Source organism: Bos indicus, chromosome 24 (genome assembly GCF_029378745.1).
Source record: "Bos indicus isolate NIAB-ARS_2022 breed Sahiwal x Tharparkar chromosome 24, NIAB-ARS_B.indTharparkar_mat_pri_1.0, whole genome shotgun sequence".
Lineage (NCBI taxonomy): Eukaryota > Metazoa > Chordata > Mammalia > Artiodactyla > Bovidae > Bos > Bos indicus.
The window spans coordinates 61111556-61125005 of record NC_091783.1 but is presented as its reverse complement, the minus strand read 5'-3'; the positions used below and the strand labels follow the sequence as shown (position 1 = coordinate 61125005).

Here is a 13450-nt window from a genome sequence, read left to right as displayed (position 1 = left end):
TTCTGACTTTTTTATTTTCTGGATATTTATTTATTTGGCTGCACCTGGTCTTCGTTGTAGCACGTGGTGTGCAGTTCCCTGACCAGGGATTGAGCCCCAGCCCCCTGCATTGGAAGCATGGAGTCTTAACCACTGGACTACCCAGGGAAGTCTTGAGGGTTTTCATTAAATTAGAAAATCTGAAGTTTCTAACATTTAAAATGGGTTGGTTGGCTTCACATTAATATTTAATGTGATTTAGGAAAAATTTTCAGGTCATTTGAGAAAGTTAAAAATAGCATTTTAAGTCAACAGAAACAATGAACAAATGAAGTATCTTATCAAGACCAGAAAGATGTATATACTTTGTGAACTCCCTGTTTTCATAGCAAGCTCCATGGAATCACTATTTCTCAGGCAGAGAGAATAAGCTTCCTTGTAAGAACCCAATTCCTGACAGAATTTACATTTTAAAGCAAGGTAATGCACACTTGTCTCCTCAAAGGCTTATTATGTTGTTTAAAATGCATGATGTATGAATATTAAATCACAAGAACTATAGCAAATATTATCACCTAATTGTCATGTAGATTTTCTTCCAAGGAAAAGAACTAAAAATATACACAAATACACTCAAATTACCCAAGCTATATTGGGTTCTTCTGGAATTTTTTAAAAACATATTTTATATTTAACCCATATGCTTCTCATGTGATTTTCCTTTTTATGGAAATGTAAGATCTGTTTCAGGCATTTGGAAGAAACTGGGTCTATGATGATATGGGAAGGGAAGCAGGATTTAATAGTTCCATTCTGAATCATGCTTGAAAATTACTTAGAATGGCTCATAAATGAAACCTTTTCCAAAAATGAGCCTCGTTAGAACAGAAAGAAGGTAAGCAGGACTAAATGAAAGCATATAGTGAACAAAATTTTCATATATTTTGAAATAATGCATTGACTTTTAGCACCAATGAATGCTGAATTTTATTACCAAATAACTGAACTATAAAGTATTTTTAACTTATAGAGTCCTGGAGCTAATGCCTGCTCCTGTAATACTTGGCTAAATGTCAAACATGTGGCTCAGTAAACAAAGTCTCCCTGGTGCTCAGACAGCAAAGACTCTGCCTGCAGTGCAGGAGACCCAGGGTCAATCCCTGGGTCAGGAAGATCCCCTGGAGAAGGGAATGGCAACCCACTCCAGTATTCTTGCCTGGACAATTCCATGGACAGAGGAGCCTGGTGGGCTGCAGTCCATAGGGTCCCAGAAAAGTTGGACATGACTGAGTGACTAACACTTTTCACCTTCCAAAATCAATACAAGTTAGTGGATGGCATTTCGGCAGGAAAGAGAAGCGCGCTAGAAACAGAGGACTGTTCTTTGCTTGAGGGGAGGGGAGAAAGGGGAAGAAAACTGGGATAAAAAGACCTTATCGGTCTCACAGGATGGAAGTGGATGGTCAAAAACAGTCGTTTCAGGACGGGGTGGGGCCCAGGGATGGGAGGCCTGGAAGGGGTACCCGGGAGTAGGGTGGGGCCCTCACCCTCCTGAGTCCCAGGCTCCCAGGCCTGAGCCTGGGTGTGTCTGTGCCGCTTGGATGGACCAGCATCCTTACTCTATGGGATTTCACAGAGTCGGACACGACTGAAGTGACTTAGCAGCAGCAGAAGCAAGCTGCCTTGGGAGAGACTAGGAAGGCCAGGCGTGGTGACGGTCATGGCAACTCCTACCAAATAACTGGCCGTGGCTGCCTCAAGATGGTTGTTGTTAAAGATGTGGGTATCCTGGGCTCGGTGAGAAGGATGCCAGGGGTTGTTACCAGGGGCTGCTGGGGGCACAGACAGGGAGTTTCCCTTGTTTAGGAAGCAGCATTTGAGCTTCCCTGGTGGCTCAGTGCTAAAGAATCCGCCTGCAATGCAGGAGGTGCAAGAGACTTGAGTTCAGTCCTTGGGTCTGGAAGATCCCCTGGAGGAGGAAATGGCAACCCAGTCTGGTCTTCTTGCCAGGAAAACCGTGGACAGAGGAGCCAGGCAGGCTATAATCCATGGGGTCACAAAGAGTTGGACAAAATCTGAGCAGGGACTTGAAGGTCAGAAGGCACTGGGTGCTCTGGAAAGGGGACAGGGCAGGGACGAGGCAGCCACACGAAGGGAAGCATGTGGGCTCGAGCAGGAAGGGGAGAGGTTCCTGCCAAAGGGGCCACGTGGAGGTGGGCGAGCTGGCAAAGGGGCCCACGGGGCGCCCGCTAGAGAGGGGCCTGCGCGGGGGGCCGCACTTTCTCAGATTATTGATTCTTTTCATGTTCTCCACTCCCTGGCGTCCATCCCTACTTCCAAACTTTTCCATGTCTCCATGTCTCAGCAGAACCTCAGTAAAGACTTGATAGAGAATCGTGTAGCTGGTGCTCATGAAGAATCGTTAATTGTGCTCATGACGAATTATTGTGAGCCCCGTGAAGAAACACCTCTCTCCAGCTCAGAAGTGTCTGAACCAATTATGTCATCTCAGGAGCCAGAATCAAGTCACCGGCCAGCTGGTGACACCTGCATCACCAGAAGCCGTTCTTTCTTGTACATGGAATGATTTTCTAGACAGAAGCCTGCAAACTCCAGGTGAAAGAGCTTGTCACTAGGTAACCAGCATGACATCATCAGGAGACTTTAAGGCGTCAGTTAGGGCACGGTTACACAGACTTCGACCATAGCGTCTTTTCCTCTCCACTGCTTTTGGCTGACAATCCTCCCTGCTCTTTAAGAGTTGTAACATGGCTATAATAGACTTACCGTCGGGTGTTATTTTTGAAAGATATGCTTATGGAGCTGTTTGAAGAGCTATCGTCGTCTGCAAAAGTTGGGTGCCAAGAAGGTGCTTTTCCTACTGAGGAAGTGTCCAGGCCTGTCATTTCTGCACAAACCCCTTGATTTGGTTGCAAGATTTTTTTTTTTCATTTTAAATACTCACACATATAAATCCAAAAGCCAATAAAAAGGTCACCTCCCTCAAGTCCTAAGAAGATGGTGCCTTTTAGGATTAAGCTCACTCATAACTTTGACCCAAGCACCATCCTCTTTCACACATTTTTATAGAACATAAAGCACGACAATTTTTAAAAAGCAGTAAAGAAGCACTCCCTGGTGGTCCAACGGCTAAGACGCCTTGCTCCCAGGGTGGGGGCCCGGGTTTGATCCATGGTTAGGGAGCTAGATCCCACAAGCCACAACTACGGCCTGGAACAGGCAAGTGAACTTTCTTTTTTTTTTTTAAAGTAATAATGGGCTTCCCTGGTGGCTCAGACAGTAAAGAACCCGCCTGCAATGTGGGGGACCTGGGTTTGATCCCTGGGTTGGGAAGATCCCCGGGAGGAGGGCATGGCAACCCATACCAGGGTTTTTGCCTGGAGAATCCCCATGGACAGAGGAGCCTGGTGAGCTACCGTCCTTGGGGCCACAAAGAGTCGGACACGACTGACTGATGACTAAGCACAGCACAGCACTAACGAGGAACTTCCCTGGTGGTTTAGTGGCTAAGACTCCACGATCTCAATGGAGGGGCACCAACTAATGACACAGCTAAAGATCCCGCATTGCACAGCTAAGACCTGGCACAGCCAGGAGAAAGAAAAAGCAATAACGAGAAAGTGCTGTTTGGACCAGGAACCAGGAGGCCATTCATGTAGAAGTAATTATACAGGAAACAGCGCAGCCTCAAAACTCAGTCTGGCTGCTCCTCGGGCGAACACGATCTGGCCCGCTTGCTGGCAGCGCTCTGCGGATGTTTTATATGGCTGAGCACCAGATTTAGACAGAAAAAGCAGTGTAAACTTCTTGCAAATTAACACCACTTAGTGGATGGTACACATTTTTTTCCCCTTTTTTCCATGGTTAGATGTTTAATGCTGGAGAGAAATAAAGGATACAAGCAGAGATGGGCACTGTTTTAACTCTTCATAGGACAGTTCAAATCTGCCATTTTGATATCATGACACTAAGGAAGAAAAAAATGATCTCTTTCTCTTTGGCCAACATTGCTCTTCCTAGAACTGCGTCCGTTTTTCACACGGCAGCAACGGTACCTTTGTGACGTCAGCAACTGAGAAAGGGCTCTGTCCCAGCAGAGTCAGGGACTTGGCCCCTGCCCCGTGGAGGCTCCGCGCTCCCTGCAGCCCCAAGACCTCACGCTTTGTGTGTGTGTCCAATCAGTGGAAAGAAAAGTCACCTCCAGAAAAGAAAGAGAACCACACAAAGGAACCGCAGAGCCAAACTTTTAGATATGGAGATCCCTTAAAATCTTTGAAAAAAGAAAGCTGAGGCCTTTGGAAGGAAATATACATCAGGGTTCTTTGAAAAATACCCCCAGCTTATCTCCCTCTTTCATTTTGACTGAGAGCCGATCGAGCATTGACACAGCAGTGAATCTGTGTAGGTACAGCCAAACCGCAAAGCTTGGAAAACAGATTCAAATTCACCCTTCTACTCAATAAGCCGGGAGTCATCGCCAGCATGAGACAAAGCGGTCCCCACTCAGGGCCAGGTGGAGCTGCCTCATGGTTATAAAACAATTCCGAGATCGGCTGCTAGAGCTGCTGGCGGTCTAAACAAAGAGGCAGGAAAGCAAAAGCATCCCAGGATAAAGGTGTCCCTGCCTGGGCTTTGTGGTTTTGCAGAGGGGAGGAGGCTGTGAGGCCCTTTAAATAGTACACGTGCACATGGTTCAGAGGGTGAGCACTCTGCCTGTGATGTTCTGGGAAGGTCCCCCGGAGGAGGGCATGGCAACCCACTCCAATATTCTCGCCTGGAGAATTCCACAGACAGGGGAGCCTGGAGGACTACAGTCCATGGGGTTGCAAAGGGTCAGACAGGACTGAGCAAATAACACTTTCACTTCACTTTTCATATATTTATTTTTCTGGTGAGAGTGTCTAGAGCTTTTAGAAATTTCTGGAAGAGATCCCTGACCTCCCTGCTTCCCATAATACAGCAAAGAATCTCCAGAGCCAGAAGAAGCCCTCAGCATCAGTGACCAAGTTCCTTGTAACTACACAATAAAACAGGGTGTTTTACCTTCACAGAAAGAAGCTATAATATTACAACTGGTGGGTCACTCGTGCTTAAGCAGTGATGCAGCAATAAATCTCAATCGTGATTTTAAATTGTAAAACCATCCTCCTGGTTCCATAAATACATCCTATGCAGTGACTATAAAAGAGGCTTCTCATAAAAAGCACCAAAGGACAGCTACTGCCTCATTAATTTGGTCCAGAATCAAGCGAATTACCCTCAGTAAATACTAATTCCTCAAGGATTAACTAGAGAATTTTGTTTGTTGTCCTGAAATTTATGAGTTTTGTGGGGTGGGATTTGAAGCCTAGGTTGCTTTAGGGGAAAAAAAAAAAAAAACAAACACCCAAATCCATAAATCTGAGGGAATGCCTTGACTTCAGCCAGTCCTGAGGTCAATGTTAACACTTCAGGGCTTAATGCTGGGATTTGAGACCTAACCCCGTCCTGAGGAGCCTGAAGGCAAAAGGGCACGAGACACGTGTAAACCGAGAGAGAGTCCGCAGAGAGAGAGAGTACAGCCCACAAACCCAACGTGCGGACTGAACGGAAACCCACCCAGCAAAGAGGCTTCTCAGGAGAAAACAGGAGCGGACTTTCCCACTGCGCATCCCTGCTCACCGGAAGGCGGGTGACTCGCGCGCAGACCCTGGACCGAGCCAGGCCTTTGTGCCGGAGGGACAGTCACTTACCTGAGGCAGGCGGCTGGTCACCGGGGCCCCCCCTCGTGGGGCCGGGAAGCTCGGCGGCGGCCGCGTCCGGGGGCTGGCCCCCCGCCTCGGCCCGGTCTGCTGCGGGCGGGAGGCCCATGCCGTAGGCGCACTGGGGCAAGGGTCCACTCGGGGGGCTCTCCAGTCCGGGCGCCGGGTCCCCCGAAGTCAGGTCCCCACAGCCTGCACAGCCGTCTGCAGAGCGGGCTCCGGCTGCCCAGTGCGGGCACCGGCCGCCGCCCGCCTCTCCGTGCAAGGACTTCTTGGGGGACGCGGGCCTCCACGCAGTCCTGCAGGGGGGCACGGGGAGGCGGGGGCTCTCGGAGCCCTCCAGGCTGTCCGTCCCCGTGAAGCACTGGCTGAAGCTGTCGTTCTCGCCCACCTCCAGGGGCTCGGGGAAGGGCGACCGGCCTCCAGGCGGGGTGAGGGCCACCACGGAGTCTGCGGGCCGGGGGGACCTGTCCGTGTATTCGTCCTCCGTGGGCACTGGCCTGCAGGGATCCCCGTCGATCTCGCTGACCAAGGAGAGCATCTCGGCGTCTCCCCGGAGGGGACAGGCCGCTGCGCACGCGCCCCCCGCCTCCGGATGGCACGTGTCTTCAGAAAACACCTTCTGTTCCAGCGTCAGCAGGAAGACACCCTCACAGACTTCGCGGGCGCTGGCGGCCTCCACGTGAGTGCAGCTGAAACTGTTGCCTGCGGACTCCTGCTGATTTAAATTCAGAAGGCAGAGCGTTAATACCAGCGTTAGAACGTGGTTCTGCTAAACGCAGCTGAAAACGGTGTTTATGGTAATCATTTCCACCATAACAAGTATAGATGGAATGCTCACTGCTGCGCTGTATTTGGGGTATTGAGGATTAGGGGGTGGGGGGAACCCTCAAATAGAGCCCAACCAGAAACAGATGAATCTGCATTTCCAAGGGGGCAGCGTGTTTACATCCAAGCAAGGGAGGGAGCTAACCCAAGTAATTTCAGAACACTGGATCTCACCTATGCTCTCAATCTCAATTAAAAAAAAAAACTCATAAACAAATATTGAATTCTAGTTAATAGCTTTGCTTTTTGCTGTGGTATGGCTTAGTAATTCTGAAACTACTGTCTGTGTATTCTGGAATTGAGTAAATGAGTAAATATATTGAGAATAACGGGGTTTCCTGCTACGGGAGAAGGGAAGATTCGAGCACAGATAAGGAAAGACTACAATGACGCCTGTAGTGCTGGGACCAGAATTACAGAAATCAGTGTGAACTCCGGGTGGTGGCTCAGGCAGTGAAGAGCCACCAGCAGCGCAGGAGATGCAGGTTGGATCCCTGGGTCAGGAAGATCCCCTGGAGGAGGGCATGGCAACCCACTCCAGTACTCTTGCCTGGAGAATTCCATGGACAGAGAAACCTGGCTGGTTACAGTCCGTGGCGTGGAAAAGAGTCAAACATGACTGAGCGACTAACCCAACAAAATACCTAAGAAACTGGATCTAAAAAGGATATCCTGGGATAATTACTGAAATCTTAAGATCAAATGTACACTCTATAATAGTATTGTACCACTACTAAGTTTTTTGATTGCGATAAATGTACTATGATTACATAAGAGAATGTCCTTGTTCTGATGAAACTCTCATGGGAGTATTTAAGGATGGAGGAGCATGGTGTCTGCCCCTCTGAGAAGATTCCAGAGGAAGAAATATACATATGCATAGACACACGCTGCTGTGCTCAGTCGTCTCTGACTCTCTGCGACCCCCGTGGACTGTGGCCCGCCAGGCTCCTCTGTCCATGGGATTCTCCAGGCAAGAATACTGCAGTGGGTTGCCATGCCCTCCTCCAGGGGATCTTCCTGACCCAGGGATCCAACCCGCATCTCCTAAGCCTCCTGCACTGGCAGGCAGGGTCTTTACCACCAGCATCGCCTGGGAAGCCCAGACACACATATGGAGAGCAAATAATAAAGCTTTGTGAAAACATAAACAGCTGCTGGATCTGAGTAGAGGGCACGTGGAAGTTTTTTATACTACTCTCACTGCTCCCCGACAATGTTGAAGTCATATCCAAATTAAAAGCCACCAAAATAACTACAAAGGGAAGGAATGTGACTGCTCTTCTCTCCTAGGGGTCTGTCCTGGGCAGTCGAGGTTGGTACTGAAATAATAATGTAAATAATACAAGGGCACAGAGATGACCTAAACAGAATGAAAGGCAAAGAAAACAGCATTTAGCATTGGGATCAGTCCTGGGAAGTGAGGTCCCACCCCCTTACTCATTCACAATTTGGCTCAATATTTGATTAATAATAGCGATAGCAACCTACGCACTCCATGGGTAGGCTCTTAATTCCCCAACCAGGGATCGAACCCAAGCTTCCTGCAGTGGAAGCTCAGAGTCCCAACCACTGGCCACCAGGGAATTTCCCCAAATTGTTAACAGTACTTAAAGGAGGCACTTTAGATTTCTAAATTTACCTTATTTCCATTTAGGCGGCCGCAAGCCTCATTGACCCAGTGCCACAAATTAGCTAGAAAAAAACAAAGTAAAGATAAGGGCTTCATATTATTATTTCCTATTTCTAATTCAGTATTATTGACTTCTATGTCAGTTCAATACTATTTTTAAACACAATCATCTGCAAATCTGTGAGTAAAAGATCCTGAGAGTGAAAACACTGAATCAATTTAAAGACTATGAAGGCATCTTCCTCCTCTTATCAAAAAGGAACTTTTTGATCTATGTAAAGCCGAACATTGGGTTGGCCAAAAAGTTCGTTCAGTTTTCAGTTCAGTTCGGTCGTTTCCAACTGAAGGTGTCCAACTCTTTGCAACCCCATAGATTGCAGCACGCCAGGCCTCCCTGCACATCACCAACTCCCACAGTTTACTCAAACTCATGTCCATTGAGTCGGTGATGCCATCCAACCATCTCATCTTCTGTCGTCCCCTTCTCCTCGAGCCTTCAATCTTTCCCATGGTCGGGGTCTTTTCCAATGAGTCAGCTCTTCGAATCAGGTGGCCAAAGTATTGGAGTTTCAGCTTCAACATCAGTCCTTCCAATGAACACCCACGACTGATCTCCCTTAGGATGGACTGGTTGAATCTCCTTGCAGTCCAAGGGACTCTCAAGAGTCTTCTCCAACACCACAGTTCAAAACCATCAGTTCTTGGGCGCTCAGCTTTCTTTATAGTCCAACTCTCACATCCATACATGACCACAGGAAAACCATAGCCTTGACTAGACGGACCTTTGTTGGCAAAGTAATGTCTCTGCTTCTGAATATGCTATCTAGGTTGGTCATAACTTTCCTTCCAAGGAGTAAGTGTCTTTTAATTTCATGACTGCAGTCACCGTCTGCAGTGATTACTGTTAACTCCTATGATAATCTCTCTCTTGGAGGATTGCAAAAGCCCTCCTTACTGGTGGGTCTGCATCCACGCCTACTGTACCCCTAAATTTGTTTTAATTAGTCAAATACCCAAGTACTAACCCACAGGACTGGTTCCTTCCCTCTGCTCAGGATGGGAGCACGCTCCTTCGCACCTGCAAGGCTGCGCCACCAGGACACGCCTCCCTTTCCAGGTTCATTTCACCCAGGTTCTCACTCTCTGCTCCGGCTGCACTAACTTTCCAATCCCCCCAGCTCGCACTGCTCCCTCCAAAGATGCAATTCTCGTTTCCCCTTGGGCTAGTGCAATCCAACCTGTCTTTCAGATCTTAGCTCCCCTGGGAGGCCCTGGCTGACCACAAAGCTGGACAAACAACTCTGTCACCTGAGGCTCTGTACCTCCCTTTCCACACTCAGCCTCACTCTGGGCAAAACGCCTGCCTTGCCCACCGAGGAGCCTCGTCCATAAGGACACAGGCTCTGTTTCGTTGCTTGGTATTCCACCCCAGGGCCTGTCCAGCCCCTGGTGACCAACAAACGCGTAGTAAATGAGAGATGAAGAGGAAGCAGACCGTCACACATCCTGACTCACTGACTGGCAGGCCCACTGCCCTTGGCACTCATAAGATAATGGCCAGAAGAGATGACGACAGAGACAAAACTAAAGAATAAAACACCAGAAGTCTGTTCATCTCATGACAACATGACTGGATGAGCCGGCAATCCATCAGCACCTCTGAACATATTGTTCACATCTCCACCTCCAATGCTGGGGAGGTGAAGCTGCATTGAATAACAATATTCAACAGCGAAGAGACTTTTAAAAAAGGGAAGTCCAACTTTTCCCCTTCACTCTCTGCTTAACGCTTGGCATCTTCAATCACCATCTTCCCTCTTCTGTTAGTCTTTTGATCGCCCAGGGTTACATTAGGTATTGGAATGGTAATGGAAATAGGAAGATATGCAGGGTTTTGTGAAGTCCATGGATGTGACTGTGGGAGAACTGATGGAACCACAGCAAAGGCGGATGCGATAAATAAGCAAGCAGCTGAAAACGGGGAAGGACGGTGAGACGGCAGGTGCTTCAAAAGACGACATGTTACATGAACGCGTATGGCGGAGCCCCTTTGCTGCCCACTGGTAATTATCACAGCACTGCCCATCGGCTGTCCCCCAGCATAAAACAAAAAGTTAAACAAATCAGGGGCACTGGGTTTAGGGAACCTAGTGATGTCTTGAACCCTTTCTTAAAAATTATACTGTTTTAGCTTTGGAGTATAAAAGTCAAACAGGATGTGATGTTAAAAGATACTATCAAACAATTTGTTGGTGGAAAACTATTCCCAATAAACAAGATGACATTTGATCATTCATCTAAGAATGAGCAACTGCATCTTACTGAATATAAGACAACTTATTTTCAGAATTTTAAATTCACCTATCAAGGTAACCCCCGAGTCAAAACTTTCCATCTGCCATTTACCTGAACATATTGTTTTTGTTTTAATGAATTATGTAATTTAAAATGTATTCTAGGTTACATGCAACCCCTGTATATCTGATATGCATAATCTTTACAATATTTATCAGTTTCCTGCACCTAGGATAAATAAATATATTTCTTATTCATAAACAAGAACAATGGATTTTTGTTTGTTTTGCTAGAGAACAATGAATTAGATATAAAGCATGTTTCACTTTAGTGTAAACAGATCAAAAGAGGCAGTCAGAGGGCAATATATGTATCTTCAAAGCACACACCTAGAAATGCATCAGTTTAAGACTCATGTTCAAAACCCACCACGACACGGTACCTGTTAGTGCTTTCCCTTTTTTCCTGTAGTAAACACCGAAGATGACGGCAGCTACTAACGCCACAGACATGAAGAGCAGCAGAATAATTAAACTGGGCAAGTAAACCTGTGGTTCTGTGTTGGAAGAAAATGAGAAAAACAGCATTAACTATTGTTCATTTTTACTCTTTCTCAAAAGCATAAGCCTTTCAGTTAAATCCTGGAATCAAGGCTGTTGGAATGGAATAAAAGAAGCAGGAAGGAACCCAACGCGCACTGTAGGTTTGTCGAGGAGAGCTCCCATTTGAAAGGGTGAAATCAGCAATGCAGCCCAAGCCTGCTGACTGCCTTTGCTCAGAGAGAGGCCAGCCCAGGACCAGCTTTAAATGCTCGCACTTTAGAACAACCCTAATCGGCTTCACCGCACCATCCGGCTCCATCTTTGCTTGCCTACAGAACACTTCACTCTCCCCAGGTGGATGGGCTCCGGAGGCAAAAAGAAGCCCCTTATCATAGCTCCTTCCAAATAACAACATGGTACCGGGGTTTTGCTGGTCATGAGAATGGAACCACAGCCACCCTGCAAAGCGTTTCGGGTCCTTCGTCTACAACACAGTTGGACTCAACCGTTTTGTTCATCCCGCCTGATGACTTGTAACTCTTGTTTTACACGGCCTGGTTTCTGGGATTCTGGCCTTTCTTTTCCTTCTGTCTTTTTTAAGACAGGTTTTAATTCTCTTGGTTATCTTTAACGTTCTCTTCAGAATGGTCTTTTTAAAATGCTGCTCTATGTACTTTCTTACCGGAGCCTTTGACGCCCTCCTGTTTGCAAACTGTCCAAGCTGCAGCCTTCTTTTCTGAGCCGTGTCCACCGACAGAGCTCTGCGGCCACGGTGCTCCTGCCTGCTTAGGAAGCTCCTCCTGTGCCGAGACACCTGGACCCACCTCCACAGCATCTCACTCACCTGGGCCAGCAGCTTCCACACTAACTGCCCGCTTTCTGTCAGTCACTGAAACTGTCGTTGAGGTTTATTGGATCCTCCAGATGTTCCAGAAATAATGGTAATTGTATTCTAGCCAAGTTGCTGACTCTGGTTGGTGACCAAAATCTCCCATAGATATCCTGCTGTGATAACCACTACCTTACCATATTTGGGCATTTTAATTTATATTTGCACCTCAGTTTTCTTTCTTTTTTGGGGAGTATATATGAATAAAATATTGGTTATCCATTCCACAGTAGAAAATCATCAACTAAACAACCTATCTGGAATTACAACACTGATAAAATGAAATACTGAGCTGACCACAGATAGCGAAGTTGCTCAGTCGTGTCTGACTCTTTGCAACTCCATGGACTGAAGCCCGCCAGGCTCCTCTGTCCACGGGAATTTCCAGGCAAGGACACTGGAATGGGTTGCTATGCCCTCCTCCAGGGACCACGGACAGGATGAGACGAAAAGGGGGAGATGGTTGCCTCTGGATACAGCATGTAACTGAGAGAAATCTACAAGAGCTGATTAGACTGGGGCACACCTACCCAACCAACCTTTTCTATTAAACATACCATTTGATGGATTTGCAGATGGGAGAGGACTACAAACCACATCTAATTTATCGGTTCCGTGACGCACTTCTGTCCCTCCAAGAATGGTACAGCTGTGAAGGGAAAGGTACGTAAGTCCTTTGGTTTCATATCCTTATTTAAAAAAAAAAAACAAAAACAGCTATAAAAGATTCTACCCCATTAGACTACAAGCTCACTCAGGAGAGGAACCAAGGTCTTCCTGGACATTTGCACCCCCAGTGCCTGTCCACACACACTAAGGTGGACAGAGAGACAAGCGGAAGTGAGTACTGCCACTGCTAACATCTACTCTTAGAGTGCGGTCCGAGAGAGCAGACTGGTGTGCTTAGTAAAGAAGGTTCCGAATCCAATTACCATGGCTAAGTGGTAAACTACAGATGAATACCCTTTGAAGTTGTAAACATAGAAAATCTTTTTGAAAATAAAACCTGGATAGGTGGATCAGACAGTGAATATTTAATGAGAATCAACTTATTTGGAAGTGAAAGAATCATGACATCGATTATGAGTATTCAACAATAGGCATGCAGTGAAAGGATCCAGGAATTTCACTACGACTTTGCTCATATAAGTGTGAGATAGTATACAGGCGAGATGATACATTATAGATTTATTTATCACTGGAAAAAACTGGAAATCACTTAAATAACTATCAATAGGGAGCTTCTGTGGAGGAGGCAATGGCACCCCACTCCAGTGTTCTTGCCTGGAAAATCCTATGGACGGAGGAGCCTTGTAGGCTGCAGTCCATGGGGTTGCTAAGAGTCGGACACGACTGAGCGACTTCACTTTCACTTTTCACTTTCATGCATTGGAGAAGGAAATGGCAACCCACCCCAGTGTTCTTGCCTGGAGAATCCCAGGGACGGGGGAGCCTGGTGGGCTGCTGTCTATGGAGTAGCACAGAGTCGGACATGACTGAAGCGACTTAGCGGCAGCAGCAG

General features: G+C 47.1%; 1 protein-coding gene across 3 annotated transcripts in view; it reads right to left on the bottom strand.

Annotated features, from left to right (window-relative positions):
- The window catches only part of TNFRSF11A (TNF receptor superfamily member 11a), a 62979-nt gene that overhangs the window by 10963 nt on the left and 38566 nt on the right, over window positions 1-13450 (bottom strand). For 2 of the 3 annotated variants that reach the window (XM_070779144.1, XM_070779146.1), the window contains 4 exons: window positions 12486-12577; window positions 10940-11053; window positions 8212-8264; window positions 5733-6459 (listed from right to left, as the gene is read on the bottom strand). In XM_070779144.1, coding sequence (XP_070635245.1) covers window positions 5733-6459; window positions 8212-8264; window positions 10940-11053; window positions 12486-12577 — 986 coding nt within the window. The remainder of the gene's footprint in view (window positions 1-5732; window positions 6460-8211; window positions 8265-10939; window positions 11054-12485; window positions 12578-13450) is intronic. The other variant, XM_070779145.1, reaches the window with a different exon arrangement.